Source organism: Choloepus didactylus, chromosome 8 (genome assembly GCF_015220235.1).
Source record: "Choloepus didactylus isolate mChoDid1 chromosome 8, mChoDid1.pri, whole genome shotgun sequence".
In the NCBI taxonomy this organism is placed as follows: domain Eukaryota; kingdom Metazoa; phylum Chordata; class Mammalia; order Pilosa; family Megalonychidae; genus Choloepus; species Choloepus didactylus.
The window spans coordinates 26,459,273-26,480,181 of record NC_051314.1 but is presented as its reverse complement, the minus strand read 5'-3'; the positions used below and the strand labels follow the sequence as shown (position 1 = coordinate 26,480,181).

At 38.0% G+C, this 20,909-nt stretch overlaps 1 protein-coding gene across 1 annotated transcript in view; it reads right to left on the bottom strand.

Moving 5' to 3' along the window:
* Positions 1–14,983: 14,983 nt before the first annotated feature.
* The window catches only part of PAH (phenylalanine hydroxylase), a 99,931-nt gene continuing 94,005 nt past the window's right edge, over positions 14,984–20,909 (bottom strand). The window contains exon 13 of the mRNA XM_037846112.1: positions 14,984–18,823. Coding sequence (XP_037702040.1) covers positions 18,780–18,823 — 44 coding nt within the window. The 3' untranslated portion in view covers positions 14,984–18,779. The remainder of the gene's footprint in view (positions 18,824–20,909) is intronic.

Below are 20,909 nucleotides of genomic sequence, written 5' to 3'. Positions count from 1 at the left end.
CAATTACACATAAAATGGCAATCAAAGTTGCACCACATGTTCAGGGCAGAAAACAAATACAGAAGATCTGAGAAAATTTGAGCAGTTAAACATGGGCTTCACTAAAAGTGCAGTATAAGCTGGACCAAGCATAGAAAAGGAGACTTAACTCATAGCCAATCTATAATAAAACCTGAGGCAAGCAGGAGAAACCAATTTTCAGAGTTAGCACCTCAAAATAATCAGATGCCCAAACATAAGCAAAAAATCAGTAGCCATACTAAGGAATAGAAAGATATGGCTCATTCAAGAGAGCAAATTAAAACTTCAGAAGAAACTCAGACTTTGGAAAAACTAATCAAAGAATTTCAAATCAATGTTCTAACTCAATTCAAGGAGTTGAAGGAAAATATGGATAGAAACAAACTAAATATGGATATAGAGCTAAAGAATATTAGGTTGACAATGTGTGAACAAAAAGAATTAGAAATTTTAAAAACAAACATAATAGAACTTATGGGGATGAAAAGTGCAATATGGAGATTAAAAATACAGTAAAGGCATTTAACAGCAGATTTGAACAGACAGAAGAAAGAATCAGTAAACTAGAAGACAGGACAATAAAAATGGTATGCTGGAAGGACAGATAGAGAAAAGAATAGAAAAAACTGAACAGTATCTAAGGCACCTGTGTAACAGCATGGAGCATATGAACATACACATCATGGACATCCCAGAAGCAGAAGAGAAGAGAAAAGGAGTGGAAAGAATATTTGAGGAAATAATGGCCTAAAAACTCCCTAATAGACCTACTTCAAGACACATGCTAATAAAAATGTCAATTGTCAAATATAAAAAAAAGTTCTGAAAGCAGCAACAGAAAAGTGATTCATCACGTAGATTCATCACATAGGGATCTTCAATAAGACTAAGTGCTGATTTCTCATAAGAAACCATGGAGGGGAGAAGTTACTATCATGATATATTTAAAGTATTGAAATGGAAAACTGCCAGCCCCAAATTCTTTATCTGGAAAAACTGTCTTTCAAAAATGAGGAAGAATTTTAGACATTTATGGATAAACAAAAATAGAATTCATCACCCAAAGTGATGCCCTACAAGAATTTCTAAAGGGAGTTCTTCATGTTGAAAGAAACAGACAGGAGAGAGTGGCTTGGTACAGCATTAAGAAGTAAAAAAAAAAAAAAGGTAGCTGAATGGGTAAATGCAAAACCCAATAGTACTGAGTCCTCAGAGTATAACTCTACACCCTATTTCCTATAAGAATTGAATACAATTGAATAAGAAATAATCACATTTCCTTATAATGGTTTTGCAAAATATAAAGAAGTAATGTGTGATAAAAACAACATAAAGAGGGGAAATGGAGGGATATGGGAGCAGAGAATATGATGTTATCAAAATAAAGTTGGTATCTTTTTACACTAGAGGGTTATAGACTTAGGTTGTTTAATACAAACCTCAGAGTAACCACAAAGAAAGTATTTTAAAAATATATAAAAAAAGGAAATGAGAAAGGAATAATTAGTTACATCATAATAGGTCAACTATACACAAAAGGAGGCTGCAATAAAGAAAAAGAGTGACAAGAAAGATATGACTATTAAAAAAAGGACAAAATGGCTGAAATAAGTACTGCCTTATCAGTAATAACACTGAATGTTAATGGGTTGAACTCCCCAATCAAAAGATACAGATTAGCATAATGGATAAAAAAGAACTGTCCAACCTTAGATGCAAAGACACAAATAGGTTGAAGGTTGGGTGGAAAAAGATATTCCATACAAATAGTAACCAAAAGAGAGCTGAGTAGCTATACTGATATTGGACAAATACACTTTAAGTGAAAAATATGTTATAAGAGAAAAAGAACACTATATATTAATAAAAGGAGAAGAAATAAAAATCATATTTATATACCTATCAACAGTGCTCCAAAATACACGGGGCAGACACTGGCAAAACTGATGGGAGAAATAGACACCTCTACAATAATATTTGGAGACTTCAATACACCACTTTCATCAATATATAGAACAGCTAGGTAGAAGATCAATAATGAAACAGAGAACTCGAATAATGTGATAAAAGACCTAGACTTGGCAGACATATACCGAACACCACATCCCAAAATAGGAGGATACAAATTCTTCTCATATGCACCTGAGTTATTCTCCAAGATAGACCACAACTTAGGTCACAAAACAAGAGTCAATAAATTTTAAAAGATTGAAATTATACAATGCAAGTTCTCTGACCAGAATGGAATGGAGCTAGAAACCAATAACGGACAGAAATTGGAAAATTCACAAATATATGGATGCTAAACAACACACTCCTAAATTATCAATTGGTCAAAGAAGAAATCACATGGGAAATCAGGAAATATCTTGAGACAAATGAAAATGAGAACATAACATCAAAACTTATAGGACACTGAGAAAGCAGTACTCAGAGGAAAATTTATAGCCCTAAATGTTTATATTAAAAAAGAAGAAGGAGCTCAAAGAAGAGAACTAACTGCATACCTGGAGGAACTAGAAAAAACAGCAAACTAAACCCAAAATGAGTAGATGTAAGGAAACAACAAAGATTAGAGCAGAAATAAATGAAATAGAGAATAAAATTATGAGAGAATTAACAAAATGAAAAATTGGTCCCTTGAAAAGATTAACAAAATTAACAAACCTTTAGGTAGAATGACAAAGGAAAAAAGAGAGAGGAGTTAAATAATTAAAATCAGAAATGAAGGAGGAACATTACTACTGACCCCACAGAAATAAAAAGGATCATAAGTGATATTATGAACAACTGTATGTCAACAAATTAGACAACCGAAATGAAATGGACAAGTTACTGGCAACACACAAACAACCTACACTGACTCTAGAAAAAATAGAAGCCCTCAAGAAACCAATTACAAGTAAAGAGATTGAATCAGTAATCAAAAACCTCCCAACAATAAAAAGTCCAGGACCAGATGACTTCGCAGGTGAATTCTGCTAAATATTCCAAGAAAAATTAACACCAATCCTGCTCAAACTCTTCCAAAAACTGAAGAGAAAGGAACACTTCCCAACTCATTCTATGAAACCAAAATCACCCTAATACCAAAGCCAAATGAAGACACCACAAGAAGAGAAAATTACAGATCAATATTGTTTGTTAATACAGATGCAAAAATCCTCAACAGAATACTGGCACACCAAATCTGACAGTTCATGAAAAGAATTTATGCCATGATCAAGTGGGATTTATTCCAGCTTTGCCAAGGGTGGTTCAGCATAAGAAAATCAATTAATGTAATGCACCACATTAAGAGAACAAAGAGGAAAAAAACATGATCATCTCAATTGATGCAGAAAAGGCATTTGACAAAATCCAGCATCTCTTCTTGATAAGGAAAAAAACAAAAAACAAACAAACAAACAAACAAAAAAAACAAGAGTAGAAGGAAACTTCCTTAACATAATAAAGGGCATATATAAAAAACCCACTGCTAACATCATACTCAATGGTGAAAGACTGAAAGCTTTCCCTCTAAGATCTGGAACAAGACAAGGATGCCCACTGTCACCACTGTTATTCAACATTGTACTAGAAATTCTAGCCGGAGTAATTAGGCAAGAAAAAGAAATGCTAGGCATTCAAATTGGAAAGGAAAAAGGAAAACTTTCACTATTTGTAGACAACATGATCCTAAATATAGAAAGTCCTGAAAACTCTACAGCAAAGCTACTAGAGCTAATAAATGAATTCAGAAAAGTGACAGGTTACAACATCAACATGTAGGAGCCAGTACTGCTTCTATACACTAGTAATGAACAATCTAAAGAAGAAATTAAGAAAAAACTCCCATTTATAATACTAAGGAGAAAAATAAAAAATCTAGGAATAAATTTAATCAAGGAGGTAAAGGGCTTGTACACAGAAAACTACAAAACATTCTTAAAAGAACTCACAGGAGGCCTAAACAAATGGAAGAATATTCCATGCATGTGGATTGGAAAACTAATTATTGTCAATATGTCAATTCTACCCAAAGCAACTAACAGATTCAACACAATCCCAAACAAAGTCCAACAGCCTTCTTTGCAGAAATGGAAAAGCCAATCGCAAATTTATTTGGAAGGGTAAAGAGCCCCAAATAGCCAAAATCATTCTTCAAAAGAAGGACAAAGTTGCAGGACTCACATTTCCTAATTTTAAAGTGTGTCATAAAGCTACAGTGATCAAAACAGCATGGCACTGACACAAGGACAGATAAAGACAAATTGAATAGAATTGAGAGTTCAGAAATAGACTTTAACAACCATGGCCATTGATTTTTTTAAATTCAGTTTTATTGAGATATATTCACATAACATACAATCATCCATGGTGTACAATCAACTGTTCACAGTACCATCATATAGTTGTGCATTCGTCACCCCAATCTATTTTTGAACATTTTCCTTATGTGAGAAAGAATCAGAATAAGAATAAAAAATAAAAATAAAAAAGAATACCCAAATCATCCCCCTCATCCCACCTTATTTTTCATTTAGTTTTTGTCCCCATTTATCTATTCATCCACCCATACACTGGATAAAGGGAGTGTGATCCACAAAGTTTTCACAATCACACTGTCCCCCCTTGTAATCTACATTGTTACACAGTTGTCTTCGAGAGTCAAGGCTACTAGGCTGGAGTTTGGTAGTTTCAGGTATTTACTTCTAGCTACCCCAATACAATAAAACCTAAAAAGTGTTATCTATATAGTGCGTAAGAATGTCCACCAGAGTGACCTCTTGACTCCATTTGGAATCTCTCAGCCACTGAAGCTTTATTTCATTTCATTTTGCATCCCCCTTTTGGTCAAGATGTTCTCAATCCCATGATGCTGGGTCCAGATTCATCCCGGGGAATCATATCCTGCATTGCTAGGGAGATTTACACCCCTGGGAATCAGGTCCCATGTAGGGGGGAGGGCAGTGAGATCACCTGCCAAGGTGGCTTAGTTAGAGACAGAGTACGGCCATTGATTTTTGACAAGGTACTAAGTCCACTCAACTGAGAAAGAATTGTCTCTTCAACAAATATTGTTGGGAAAACTGAATATCCATATGCAAAAGAAGGATGGGTACACCTACCTCACACCATACACAAAAATTAACTCAAAATTGATCAAAGACCCAAATATAATAACTGGTACTAAAAAACTCCTAGAAGAAAATATAGGGAAGTATCTTCAGGACCTTGTATTAGGCAATGTTTTTTCAGACATTACATTTGATTCTGTTGCATGAGCAACAGAAGAAAAAAATAGGTAAATGGACTTCATCGGAATTAAAAACTTTTGTGCACCAAAGGACGTCATCACAAAAGTAAAAAGGCAACCTATAGAATGGGAGAAAATATTTATAAACCACATATATGTTAAGGGTTTATATCCAGAACTTATAGAGAAATTCTACAATTCAACAACAAAAAAACAAATACCCAATCATAAAATGAGCAAAAGACTTGAATAAACATTTCTCCAAAGAATATATACAAATGGCCAAAAAGCACATGAGAAGATGCTCAACATCATTAGCCATGAGGGAAAGGAAAATCAAAAACCACAGAGACACCATTTCACATCGACTACAATGGCTACTATTCACAAAATGAAATATAACAAGTGTTGAAGAAGACGTGGAGAAACAGGAACCCTCATTCATTTTTTGGTGGAAATATAAAATGGTGCAGCCACTATGCAAAACAGTTTGGTGGTTTTTCAGAAAGTTAAGTATAGAATTACCACATGATCTGGCAATCTCACTTCTAGATATATACACAAAAGACTTGAAAGCAAGGACTCAACAGATATTTTCACACTGATATTCCTAGCAGCATTATTTGCAATTGCAAAAAGATGGAAGCCCCCCAAGTGTCCATCAACAGAACAATGGAGAAGCAATATGTGGTATATCAATACAATTTAATAATATGCAACCATGTAAAGGAACAAAGTTCTGACACATGCGACAACATGGATGAACATTGAAGACATCATGTTGAGTGAAATAAGCTAGACACAAAAGGTCAAATATTGCATAAACTCATTGATAGGAAATAATTAAAGAAGCAAATCCATAGAGTCAGAAACTAGAATACAGGCAGCCAGGGGCCAGGGAGAGGATAGGAAATAGGGAGTTAAAGCTTATTTGGTACAGAATTTCTGTTGGAAGTAATGGAAATTTTTGGCAATAGAGGATGGTGATGTCAGCACAACATTGTGAATGTCATTAACATCACTGAATTATTATCTGAATGAGTTTAAAGGGGGAAGTTTTAGGTTGAATATATATTAATAAAATAAAAATTTAAAAAAAGTCTCCCAACCCAGTAAAAAAAGACATTGGGACAACTTAAAAAAATTGAAAGGTGAATTGTATGCTTTATATCAATGTTAAACTTCTTGAATTTGATAGCTGTATTTAAGGTGGTTGCAAAGTGAGTGCCCTTGCTCTCAGGAAATGTACCTGGAAGTGTTAGAGTAACATGATGTATGCAACCAACTCTCAAATGTTTGAACAATAGATGATAGATAGATGATAGATACATAGATAGATAGATAAATAGAATGATATAGTAAATATTGCAAAATGCTAAATTTGGTAAATCTGGGTATCTGTGTGGTGGCTATACTGGAGTTCCATGTATTGTTTTTGTGTTATTTTTGCAACATTCCTATACCTTTGGAGTTATTTCAAAATAAAAAACTAAAAAAAAAAAAAAAATGTCCAACCCACTGATTGGGGAAGCTATGCTAGACAGAAGTTATACTTCTTTCTCTGTCTCTATCTAGTCCCATCCCATTGAATTAAACCTACTTCTCCCTCTGGCAAATTACACACAGGAAATCCCACCTATCCTTTCAAAGTAGACAAGTTTGTGTCCATATTCTTGGTCTGGAGAAGAGACATGGTCTCCTATTTTCAGCTGGTGCTAGATGTTACCTGTGGTCACCTGCTAGGTGAGAACAAAAGGCTCTGGACTGATCTTTAGGCATAACATCTCTCAACAAGCAGCTCTGTTCTTTGCCTGTAGTGCCTATAGTAACAAGAGCAATACCAACAATCAAATCTAACATCTAGTAAGTAATTAATACATGAGTTTGCTGAAACCGTGTGTCCTTTAGAATGTTACCTCACCCGGCCTTGGTTAAGGAATCACTGTGCTGCAGATGTCTATGACTCTTCTCAGCTTCCAGATTCCAGTATATTCTGTTTCCCTCTATGGTTCCTATACAAAATGTCATTGCTTTTAGTATATTCTGTTTCCCTCTATGGTTCCTATACAAAATGTCATTGCTTTTAGCAATAGAAATAATAATGGCTAACATTTCTTGGGCACTTACGATATGCTAAGACATTGTGCTAAGTACTTAATATACATTAGAATATTTAATCCATACAAAAAAACCTGTGAGGCATGTATGCATTATTATTATCATTCCCAATTTGTAGACAAGAAAACCAAAGCTTAGAGGGGTTAAGTAAATTTCCTGTGGTTATATAGCTAGTAGTGAAGGTGCCAAGGTATGCCCCCAGGCACGTGACTCCAGATCCCTCACTCTATTATTCAGAATTGTTTCTTCCAAGATACTCATGAAGAAAAAAGTTCTATGTATTTGGGGTTAGAGTTTTTGCAATGCGAAATGTACATTGCTTTAAATACACATGTAAGTTTCCACATTATTATTATTATTATTATTATTATTATTATTATTATTATTATTTTAGGAAAGATGGAGACCTGCCTGTCAGATTCCTGTTAATGGCAGAACCAGGAGTTGAACCCAAGTGGTCTGACTCTAAAGCCCATCATGCTATCCATCTAAGTATGCAGGCTCTAGCTTCAGCCTTTTAATCTATTCCCATTTCCCAACTTTCCTCTGCTCTATCCCACTTGTCCACCTGGTTATGGATATTCTTATCTGGAAAATCTTCAAGCAACTTCCAACATATTTGCACTGCTCCTTGATTTGCATTTTTCTAGGCAGGGTTGGTGATAATAGCTGCTGACGCTTAGCATTCTCCAAAGAACTTTACAAGTTTATCTTACTTAATACTTTCATCAACTCTACCACGTATATACTTACTATCTTCATGCTACTGGTGAAGAAATGGAAGCAAAAAGTGGTAAAAAAACAAAAACAAAAAACAAAACAAAACAAACAAACAAACAAAAACTTGCTCAAGGCCATATATTCAGGGAATGGGGAAACCTTGTCTCTGCCCAGTTTGACACTCCCTTGCTAAATCACTGTGCTCTGCTGTCTTTATAGTCAGGAGAATCTGTCTTTAAAAGAAAACAATGTTAATGGGCATACCCAATCCCAAGGAGTGGGAGAACTTCAACTCTATTCTCAGTTTTGATTCAGAAAGCTTGAACACGGAAATATAACGATACAGCTCTTTCTTCTGAGTAGACATACACATCTGTGAGCTCATGTTGTAATGCATCATTAAACAGACTGACACTGGATCTAGGAATGCCACATTTCATGTAAAATTCTAACTGGTACAAAGCATTCTTGGCTTTGGGAACAGGTCTGGATTCTAGGTGGTGGATCTTTTCTTTAAAGGACTGAAAGGGAAAGATGAATCAGCAATTGACATCTTCTTGTGCTTACTTTTTTCTGATTTCAGTGGTATTTGTTTATTACAGAATATATTGGGATAAAGAAAAGGAAAGCAACAACAAAAATAAAGTTAAAATTACCATTAATCACGTCATTTTTTCTGCTCTTTAAAACATTAGATAAGGTAAAGAATGAAAGCCATCTCTACACTCCCTTTCTATTCCAGTAATAATCACATTCTGGTATTTACCTTTCTGGTTTTTATTTCTCAGTAATCATATAAATATACATACAGACCATGTATATACATATTGTCAAAAGAAGCAAACTCACCAATATAATCAACACCTCAGGTTTTTGGAAGAGAAACTGTTCAAACAGAACAGGGAGATCTCAAATGGACTGTGAGTCCCAAGTGGTTAGTAAGCTCCATTGGCCCTTAAAGGCAATTAGGACACTTTTAAAAGGGAAATTACAATAATTGGTTGTAATAGTTTCCTTATTTGAAAGGAGGGTCTCACAAAGTGGGGAATGATTCTAGATTGGCTATCATGGCATACTTGTCTATTTCTGAGAGGTTATTTCTGTTGGACCAAAACCAGCTTATTCCCAAGTGTTGCTTAAACTGCAACTTTTGCAGGGTATACTCCATTTTCTCTGAAAGCCCCTGCTTTTATTTTCACCGTTTGGAAAGTCCTTATCCCTTCTTGGAATGGTCGCTACTGGCCATGCCAATACAGGCAGCCATTTCATTGTATTTCACAATATACACCATTGACAGCTTTTTATTTAAAAAAGTAAATGGAAATATGATCATTCTTTTATTCATTTAACAATATTTCAAGACTCCCCTGACTTCATTTTATTGTTCAGCTCCTGCACAAATATTCCATTGCAGAGATTACCATTTATTTAAATAATCATTTGGGTTTTTTCAAAACATATGCTAATACAAAAAGTACTAAAAGATCATTTTGTTATATCTTTTTACACAGTCTAATTGGTGTCTTTTTAAAGCATTTAGCACTTGCCTGAGGATCAGACGGTTGGAATTTTTTTCCCTCAAACTGACTAGGTAAAAGCCTGACTGACTATTTAGTTTTCACATCCCCATACTCCTCTCAGCAAATACTTCCTGCTTTTGATTCTAGTTTAGATGCGCACAACCAATAGTAAATGATTTAAATTCTGAATCCTTACAAGAAATCAAATATCCTTTCTAATACGCAACCAAAAAGAAACCTAGCCAGCTTCTCTCCTTCTCCCTCCTCCAGCTTCACCTCCTCCATCACCCCCTAGACCCAGCCTTTCACCCTGACCACTCTCTCCAGGGCCAGCACTGAGTCTTCTTAGGTTTGCAGAGACAAAAGCCCTGGAAGCTGTAGCCCAAATGAATTCAAATGTATCTGCCCCACCCCCAACCCCCAGCACCACACCTAAAGAAAAGTCCAGCTCCTGGAACAAAGGGTGTATCTGTGTAAAGCTTCTTCAGTTTTGGAGAAGAAGACTTTCTCTCCTTGAGTTCTGCTCCTACACTTAGTATGGAAGCCAGCCCAGAAAACCAGCCCTTAGCAGAGGAATCTTATACTCCCTGCTTCGTTCCAACAGAAGAGACAAAGCCCCAGGCCCCACTCCACCAGAACCCAGGTGGCCAGACTTTCTTCTTAGCTTTTACTCCTTCCCTCCCTCTTCCCTCAGCTCCTGAGATAGGTGGATCCAGAAGGAGGTGAGGTGGGGGAATGTAGAGACCTCCCAGTGGTTGGTGAAATTTGGACCTTGAGACGACATGATGAGTTAGGGAATTCCACAGCTGGCAAGTCCCCAAAGGGCTGGGTTAGGAAGAGGGTGGAGATGGGGTAGGAAGGTGAGAGCAGAGAGTGACCGCCCATGTTGTCATCCTGCAAAATCTCATCTTCACACGCCGCGCAGAGAGGACCCTGACGCTTCCCTCTCTCTTCCCTCACTTGCAAGCGAATAGGGGCTCAAAGAGTAGAGGTACCCCGAGGACTTGGACTGCCCGGGACAAGCCAGTCTCCCTTGGGGAGAAAAACAAGGTCCTCTCCTCTCTGTCGTATTCGGGGGCCGCCATCGGGTTTTCTCCACTGTCATTTCCCTGGGTGCTGCTGGCCCTGGGAGGGGAAGCTCAACTCCCAGCGAGCTGCAGACCTCTAACTTCAAGGCCTCAGCTTTCTAGGCTCTCCGGCTCTACCCCTCAAGAGCGGCGCCAGGCTGGAGGCCGGACCCCGGCAGCCCGAAAGAGACCCGAGGACGGGTGGTGAAGGAGCAGTACAAGAGGAGATACACAGCAGCAACACCTCTGATTCACCCGGGCGCAACTGCCCAGGAGGGGCAGCAGACCGGGAGCTGTGCGGCTTCTGGCAGACTTCCACGCGTGGGCATTTAAAGCCGGGAGCAGCCCGCTCACTTTCAACTAAATCTGATGGGCAGTGGAGCGGGAATTGGTGTTAATTAACCCGAGCTCAGGCGGATCTGAAAGCTGTGTTTCCGCGCCCTCCAGAGCACAAGTCATTGCCCGGGCGGTTCGGAAAGTTTCTTTACATGTTGCCCCTCAGTGCCATCTTCTTTTAAGGGTGTAAAAAAGACTTTGGCTATTTTGATACTTCCTACCCGCCCATTCCCCTTCCTCTCCCGGAATCCATCCTCCCTGACCCTCCCACCTCCAGATCTAGGTGGAAAAAGTGCAAGGCGAGGACGGGGAGGCAACGTGGTCCCCCAGAGGCGCCTTTCCAGTTTGCTCCTGGTCCCCAGGTAGCCAGGCCGACCCTGGTTATTCCCGGAGAAGCTGACGCTCCAATTGGGCTGAACCCCTCTGCCCTGGCCTGTATGTTGAGGGGATGGTGCTTTAGGTTCATCAAACAGAAACTGTATCTTAAGAATGGTGAGGTTTGAAGCTTTTAAAATGGAGCGTGTGTTTCCAGTTCATCTGAACTGACACTCAGCTGAAGCACGGCCCATCCTCTATCCCAGAAGGCGCTGACTTCCTTTTGGTTTGGAGCGCTGCGGGGTAAGGAGGGAAAACAAAGGTCAGGGAAGGGAGACACCGACAGAACATGGGCTAAATCAGCTCCGTGCGAAGAGGTAACAGCTGACACCACAGTCATCATTTTCACATGCCTGGTTCGATGCTGAGTATGAAGTAGACGCTTGTATAAATACTTGTTGAATTAAACTAATTAAACTAAGTGTAATAAAATGTATTTTTAAACACTGTATATTAATTAATTCTCTTTCCTTCCCTCGAACTATACAGCTGATGACAGATTTTGGTGCCTTTCAGTCTACAGTCACTTAGTGAACCAGATGGAGCAATACTCTTCTGGGACCAGGGGGCTTTCTTTTTCACATCCGCATATTTGAGGGACTGATTTGTCTTATTCTATTTTGCAAGAGTCATTGTTCCTACTCAGCCTCCTAAATTGATTTCTTCTAAGGGCTGATGTTTGAGTGAAATGTTCATAGGCAGAAATGACTTGACCACAGTACCACTGGCTTTTATTTTTAAAATTTGTCTCAACTTCCCACCCCAGGAAAAGCAAAATGTCTTCCAGACCTTCCCCCTTTCAAGGCAACCTTAAAAATGAGCAACAAAGTGAAGCTATGTTTTCTTGTGTTAGTTCCCCCTTAAAATGATGTCTGAGGATTGGTTCATATTTTAATCAGTTTTGTTTCTGTTAATCATCTCATAAAACTGTACAACTCAATATTCTCAGATGAAAGAAGTACCATTTGCAACAGAGCAAATACTGACTTTTTGGAGGTTATGATTTAAAACTCTTTGACACAAGTAGTGCCATAGCTCCAGGAGGAAAAGAAAAAATGCAAAATGGTGAGTGAATGTCAGAAATAGGAGTGGAGGAGTGAGAGTCTACTATCTAGCACTTCAAAGGAGACATTTCACTTTCAATCCCCAAAGCCACCTTTTTATGCAAATTCCAGTATTTTAATTGCTCACATTTTTATATATATATATTTTCTATATACATATATAAAATGGTGCTCACAACATTATATATATAGACTGTGTTTAAAGGTTTAAATTTTGCTTTTATCAAAACTCTTTTCACACACAGAAGTCAGAGAGTTCTTATGCAGGAAGGAGGGGTTGATTGGGTTCATGTTGTGGAACCAAAATGAGCAGAAAAAGCAACCAATTCTTACGGGAGACTATTTGTGCTCTATATCAGAATAATAACACTTAAAATTGTTAGATGCACCTGAAAGTGAGTGAGAGGCTTCTATCTACACAATGTTATTTGACAGTTGAGACAATCTTATGAGCTAGGTACACATCTTTTCCATTTTACAGAGAAACAGGAGATTGTCTAACTAGGTTCAGCTTGATGGGAAAGGAAAACACACACACACACACACACACACACACACACACACACAAACACAAACACATACACAAAACAACACAAAACGGCATTTGAATAAGGATCACCAGATCAGTGCTTTGGTCAGATGCAACATCTTCCCATCTCAAATACTAACACGTGAGGAGAGTACTTTTTTTAAAAAAAGTAAAAACATAGCTCCTGGGTTTTGGTCTGTATAAAGTGTAAGACACCAGGCATTGCCATCAAGGAGATAAATGTTACGCTTTCCGCTTCTGTCATTTACACAGCCAAAATTTATTCAAAGTCTATAATAAGAAGTAAAATCTCCAAAGTCTTGTTCTCTGATCTTTTCAGTCACTCACTCTTTCCACCTTCTGACCCTTCCTGGGTAAAAGGGTAAGCTTGTGGTTTACCAAACCCCCTCCCCTCCCTGCCCACCTCACACGCGCTGGCCTTGGGCGCTGTCCGCGGTGCTGAGAATCTCTGCACTACTAGGCGTGGCTAGTCTGGTCCCCTCTCCTGTTCCAGTCTCAGGCCCTCTTTCTCAGGAGGCACTTCACTTTCAGAAACCCACTTGTTTGTAATCCTAGGTCATCTTCTGTGCTGGGAAGAAAATTACTTTTCTGAAGAGAGTCTCCTACTTCCCTGGTTTTCCCAAGAACCCACTGACATTCTGGGAATGGAAACTTTGGGAAAAGTTCTGCTTCCTCCTCCCCCACTTCTAAATTTGATTTATTTTTATTAGGTCATGGAAACACAGATCATCAGGCCCAGGGTCAGCTCAAGGGCTGGCAGTGAGAAATATATGGCATTGGAAGCTGTATTGGTTAGGGTTCTCTAGAGAAACAGAACCAACAAGAGATATATGTAAATATAAGAGTTTATGTTAAGTGTCTCACACAACTGTGGGGATACATGAATCCAAATTCCATGGGGCAGGCAGTGAACTGTCAACCCCAATGAAGGTATTCGATAAACTCCTTGGGTAATACTTCACTGGCTAGCTGAAGAAACAATGAAAGTCCTCTCTCTTTCTCCCTGAAAAGTCCCCAAAAGTCTCCAAAACAATTTTCTCTCATTGCAGAAGACACACCCTTTGTTGATGTAATCAGTCACAAGTGCAGTCAGATGACTGATGATTTAATAAACCAGCCTACTGGTTTATTAACCAGCCACAAATGTCTGCACAGTAACGTTAGGCCAGTGCTTGCTTGACCAGACACCTGGGCATTATCACCTTGCCAAGGAGACACATGAAACTAACCATCACAGAAGCTTCCCTAATCCAACACATACTCCTTGCAAGTAACATGCAGGCTGATTCTTAGCTACAAGGTGGTGTTGCTGACGGGAGGCCCTCTAAGGAGTGGTTTTAAAATGTGGCCCCATCCCCCAATATACATGGTGGGATGGGAGGTTTATGGTCAGGGCCAGTGGCTCTGTGGCCCCTCTCATGACTTCCTCAACTCAGCCTCATCTTGTGGCCTCTGAGAGGTCAGAGGAATGAAAGGGTGGGTGAAGGGATTAGTGGCTTCTCAAAGAAATCCAAGGACCACAATTTTGAAGAGAGAAATGAGGGAGAAAGTCAAGGACACAAAGGAAGGTTCATGCCTCATAGTTCCCTTTTTGAATCCAAACTCCATGTTCCCTGGACCCCTCATAAGGAAGCAGGGACATCTGCTCTTTGCCATGATCCTCTCTGCATTTGCATCATGATTGCAGAAAGATGCAAGATCCAACTGACATTTCATTGTGAACACTTACGAATAAAGATATCTTAGAGATCAAATTAAGTTTATTTCTTCTTTAATAGACATTTCTTAATTTATTTCAACTTCTAGGAATAATAAGCCATAGGCATCCAAAGTATGTGTCAATTTTAATAATCTCAATGAATGATGCTTATCTACTTGCTTTCTCTGTACATCACCTATGTCCTAGAATAGTGTGTGGAAATATAAGAGTGGCAATTCAAGCTAATTGCCATTCATCTTTTATCTATTTAGGCAAACTAGAAATCAAACAGGCTTTTTTTTTTTTTTTTCCTTTCTGCCATAACTTCTTCTGTTTGGAGATATTAGAAATCCATCTTTCAGAAAAGCACATCTTCTTGGCATTTTTGTGAATTTTTCATTATTTAGAGATTGCTGTTATAATAGAAGTAATGTGCAAGAAACATACAAAACAAGTTCTGTTAAAGAGTAATGCTGAACAGTTATGAATAATGTTATAGAGTTATCTATACACTGGGAGGCTAGAAACAATTTTCTCTTCAATTGCTTATTACTCTGAGCTCTTTCTTCAAAGGAATTGTGTGTACTACAGAGAAGAAGGTAAACTGTGCCTTGAAGCTGGCAGAGTTGAAAGATTATAAATGAGATGAAAATTCACAGCTAGTAGAGCAATTTGTATTACATATAAAATCTATTAATGTTTATAGTTTCTGAAACTGCCCAGGAAATCTGTTAAAAGACAATGACCATATGTGTGTGTTTTTGTATGTGTGTGTGTGCACTCCACTGGTAAGAGAAAGCTTTGATCACACTTTTTTTTTCTCTCTTTTGCATTTTTATAGGCATTCCTATTTTGTCTCCTCTGTAATTTTTGCAATTGTTAGTCAAGTCATTCATTGCTTTCTGACCATTTTAGCCCCAGTAAGGACAACTGTGAAATTTCAGTGATGCAATTTTGTTTCCTTTATCCATTAATAAGCATTTATTAAGCACTTCCCATCTGTCAATTCTTATACAAGCAGTGTAAATCCAAACCAACTAGCCATAATCTAGTCAAAACTGGATACAGTTCAAGGGGTAATATCATTCTTTAAAAAAATCATAGCTTGGACTAGGAAGTAATTTTTTCAGTAGTTTTTCATAGAAAAGGGAAATTGAAAATTTAATTGTTTCTCAAATTTTTGTTGTAAAATTGCTCATTTCTGAGAGAAAATCTTCACTACAGTCCCTGTGATTGAACCTACTCAGAAATTAAAAAAAAAAAATATGGAGCACCTACTGCTTGCTAGGTACTAAGGGTTTCAGAAATGAAGAAGATGGACAAGGTCGCTGTTTTTATTGAAGCTGACATTTTAATCATATATTCTCTGATGCAAAACTAAAACAGACAACTTGGAAAACTAGAAATAAAATTAAATTACCCCTTCCAGAAACTTATTAAATATTAATGCTTACACATTTGTAATGTTCTTAACATGAATTTCTTTTGTTTGGATATAGCAGAAAATGTTACTCTTTTTTCTAAAAGACTACCCACTTACTAGATATTAAACAGATAATAATACTAACATATTGGAAATTTACTAAATCCCTGTAGACTGGACTTTTATATCTAGATAAAAAGAGTTAACTGCTGAGTAGCACATTAACAAAAATTTAAAGATTATCTTTCAGTCAATGTGTTATTTCTTCCTGTGAAAACCTCAAACTAAACCTGAACTTAACTTACAACACATTAATACATTTTCAGAAGGAGCAAAATTCACTATGCAATGAAATATTCAGTCTAAAATACTGTAATATTTAAGTTCCAAAGCCAATAGATTTTCTAATTAATGTGAAGTAAAGAAACATTTATCAAAATAGCCCCTTTGCAGAAATGTTTATGGTCTAGGGGAATATCAGAGAAACCATCCATTTCCTCTTCTAGTGAACATCAGTGTCTGTCATTAGGTTCTACAAAGACATAAGAAAACAGACAACACAGGCAACAAAATCCCAACTTCAGAACAACAAAAGAAACTCATTCAGAACAAATTGCTCTTTTCTCCTGGCTGACATGCTTAGTCAAATATTATTATTACACCACATTAGCTCATCAGGAACAGAAGTTTAAAGACACATATAAGCATTTGAAGCATATCTTAGGGCTGGAAGGGAACTTGATTTATGCAGTGTTTTATTTTCCCAGTTGCTAAAACAAATACCATACAACAGGTTGATTTAACAACAGGAATTTGCTGGCTCATGGTTTCAGAGGCTAGAAGGCTTGCTTCCTCCTGGAGTCAGTGTCTTCTGGCCTGCAAGCCTTGGGGCTCCTTGGCATTTCTGTCACATGACAATGCCCATGGCAGCATCTTCTTTCTCTTCCAGGTTCTGTTGACTTTCAACTTCTGGCTGTTTTCCTGTGGCTTCTCTCTTCATGACCTTCTCTATTAGGTCCCCAGTGTTAGGATCAAGAGCCATCCTGATTCATTTGGGCCACACGTTAACTGAAGTAAACTCATCAAAAGGTCCTACTTACAATGGGTTCACACCCACAGGAACGGATAGGATTAAGAACATGTTTTTCTGGGGGGCATAACTCTGACCCACCATATCCAGCCTGACACCCTTATTGTTACAAAGTAAAAATGAGATTCAAGGAAAGGAAGTGACTTCTCCAAGGTGATGCAGTTGGTAAGTGATGTAACTGACCACCAGAAGTCAGAGTTTCTCAAATTTAATGTGCCAGTAGTTTTGGCTGTGTATAAAAAAATCACCTAGATACCTAAAAATGCAGGTTTCTGGGCCCCATTCCCAGAGATGCTAACAGGTAGAATCTGCTTTTTATTCAATTTCCTGTTGATGATGATAACAGCTGGTCTGAGAACTACAGTTGAAGAAATACCATGCAAAACCTTTAAGGCTTTGTTTTTTTTTAAATAAAAATGTTAAAGCGGTGGGAGGATTTGAAAACATGCCTTTAAAGACTATTTTAATCTTCTCATATCCAACTCTCATATATTCATAGATTCATGTAAAATGCACAACCACAAGAGTCAAAGTCAAGTGCAGACACGACTTTGATAATCACAATGAACCCCTACAATGGGCTGGAAATTTGAGCCTCTGATCTTTCTTTTAGGTCACAAGATTATCCAGCTAATGTATTTCTATGACAATGAGAAGACACACTCCAAAATCATATTTTATTTCAAGGAATATTTGAAATTGATAAATTTTGTAACCATTTAAGATGTTTAATATAATTAAAATTCTCACTTTTGCTGTGGATTTGTTATTCAATAATGTAGTCACTTATCCATTAAATAAATATTTACTGTATGGCTACCAGCGAGTCCCCGAATTACAACATCTTTTGCATCATAAAGGACTTCAAAACAACTTGAGAATTCATTGGAAAATGATACCAGAGGTTGCGTGGGTCAGGTAGGGGCTTTCATTACTTTCCACAGCACTATTTATAATTACAATAAAACTTACAGGAAGATTTTGCATATAATACTATAGAATTTAATGTTTGTAACTATTTTAATGGACTCCTGAATTAAAGGAAGTCTATGCAAGCAAAATAACAAAGCAGTAATTGGAATCATAGTTAACCCAAATAGAAAATGAATTTTGTCAGTTAATATTTATATTAAATTTGAAAACTAAATTCTAATGACAGCCTTGTGTTTTACATTTAACCATGTATTCTCCTTTAGGGTTCTCTATAGCAAACAACAAACCTATATGTGAAGCTTGAGTGAAGCAGGTCCAAAATTTTAATTAATTTTGACCAAAGTGACAGATTATTGATTTTAACCCAATTGAATGCATGAAATTATTATCTTTCTATCAAAGATGATCCCAAAAGATACACCATTACATTTTCGTGTATGTAGTAGTGTGTAGTTATTTCAGATTATTTTGATTTGTTTATCCTCCATCTTATTTCAAAAAGGATTTACGCCTGTCATTTTAGATTAAAGTTTGTCTTTTCAGATATTTTCAAATGAAATGAAAGAAGTAGTGGATTTCCATCAACAGATTTGTCAGCTGACAGACTAGGTACTGCCAATGGCTTCACTTTATTTTCTGGAGGGCACTGCAAAGGATTCCAACTTCACCTACAAAGAAAAACATCTGCATGGGCTACTTATAAAATAAGAAAACACCTTTCAAGTGCCTACAAAGCTCTAAAAGATCAATGTGATGCTTGTATAAGGTAGGTGCCTCCCCAACCTTCAAAGAGCTTATAGCTTAGGTTTAGAGAGAAGATTTGGGCACTTACAAATTTTTAGAAGTGCTTGAGCTGTTAATGTAATTAACTTCCTCTTTCAATAGGCCTTTCTCCAGAGAAGAAGTTAATAGATTTCTCCCTGGAAAATCACTATCTGTTCTGTTTCTCCTTTATGTGACCACCCATAGAAGCTTGTAAAGAGCTAAGTTACTGCATCTAAATGTGTGGTTCACATAAACCTCCTATGTCATAATCACTTTGGGCCTTATTACAAATACAAATTCCAAAAATTTACCCCAAATTTAGTAAATTCTGTCTGGGGGTATGACCCAAGACTTAATTTTTAATGAGCTCTCCAAGCAATTCTGATGCACACTGAAGTTTGCACGTATCTCAGCCTGGATAGCTAGACTGTCTGAGGTATGATGGAGTGGTTCCCATTCACGCCATGTTCTCCCACTGCCAACAGGCCACAGAGAACATAGACTTTTCACAGAAGCAGAAGGGGCCTTGGAGATGAGCAAGCCAGTGCCCTCATTCACGAGGAAACATGTATAGAGAGGCAATAAGGCCCCACATAAGGTTATAGAGCACTAAGGACACTTTCAGTTCCTAAATCTGTTTTTCGTGATTTTGCAAACCCCTTCATAAACAGTGGCCTATGGGGTTGCTTTTGCCTTTTCAGAGGGAATGAGAGAGGGAGGAAAAAAAAAAACAGCCATGGATTGACCCCATCCCAGCCTCTGCAGCACTTTATTGGCCTCTTCTGTGGACAAGTCTTCTCCAGCTGTATGTCCAAGATGGAATGTATGGGGGTGATTCAGCCTTGGACCTTTTCAAAATGACTGATCAGGGGTGACCATTCCTATTGGGGAATGCCTACAATGGCCAGGGCCAGCTGATGCATTACAGGTGGCTGCAGGCAGTATCAGAAGGGTGTTAAAAGGACACCTCAAGTCTGACTGCCCTTTTAGTCTTTGATGGATTACATAAGGCAGGGACCCCCCCCCCCACCTGGCCTAGAACTTCTGCATTTAGGCTCACCCCTTTTTGTGGTTTCATTTATTCATTCAATAGTTCTTGAGTACCTAATATTATTTTTAGGTAGAGGCCTAGGCGCTGGGGATTTGACAGCCTAATTGGGAGTCAGACAAATAAACAGATAATCACAAAACAATATTATGATAAGTGTTCCAAGAGAGCACTGGGGGTGTGCAGAGACATAGGAGGGACATCCAAACCAGTCATGGAAGAGGAAAGGAGGAGTGACGTTCAGGCAAGTCTTTCTGCAAGAAGAGGTGTCTATGGAAGATTTAAAGGATGAAATGGAGTTGGGCAACTCTAAATGGGAGTGAGAAAGAGAGCATTTTAAACATAAAGACCTGCATGGGAAAGCACCAGAGCCAGGAGAGAGCATGAGAATAGAGAGTTGAAAAATGTGGATGGAGGGGAGTGTGAAGGACTGGAGAGAGAATTAGGTAATGAACAAGGCAACTCTTGTGATTTTTAACAGCAACTACTAAAATACTCTCACTGTCCAGGAAGAATGAAAGGCCAGTAGTTCTCTTTTGGTGTACATGAGCTACTTGAAGGCTAAGAATGCAGGTAGAACCTGTCTCCTAGAGTATGAGATTCCAGGAAGAGCAGCACCGATTGGGTGATTGGACGCTTAGAGAAAAAGGGATGGAGGGGCACAGGAGAAAGAGGGATACGGGAATGACAAGCCCGGGGCAGAAAAGTGGTATGATGGTAAGGGGTGGGGTGGAAATTACAGGAAGGTCAAAAGGGAAAGGGGGCAACAAGGCAACTCTGGCCTTTTCACTGTTTTCCTACTTCAGTGAACACAGGGCTTACCAGGAGATGTCTTTTTCCTTAATTTGATATTTAATAAATTTCTTCCTGTTCCTGTGGCAAAGGAAAGAAAACACAACTCTGTCTGAGAAAGAGAGTGGCCTCAGAGGATGTAAGTTACT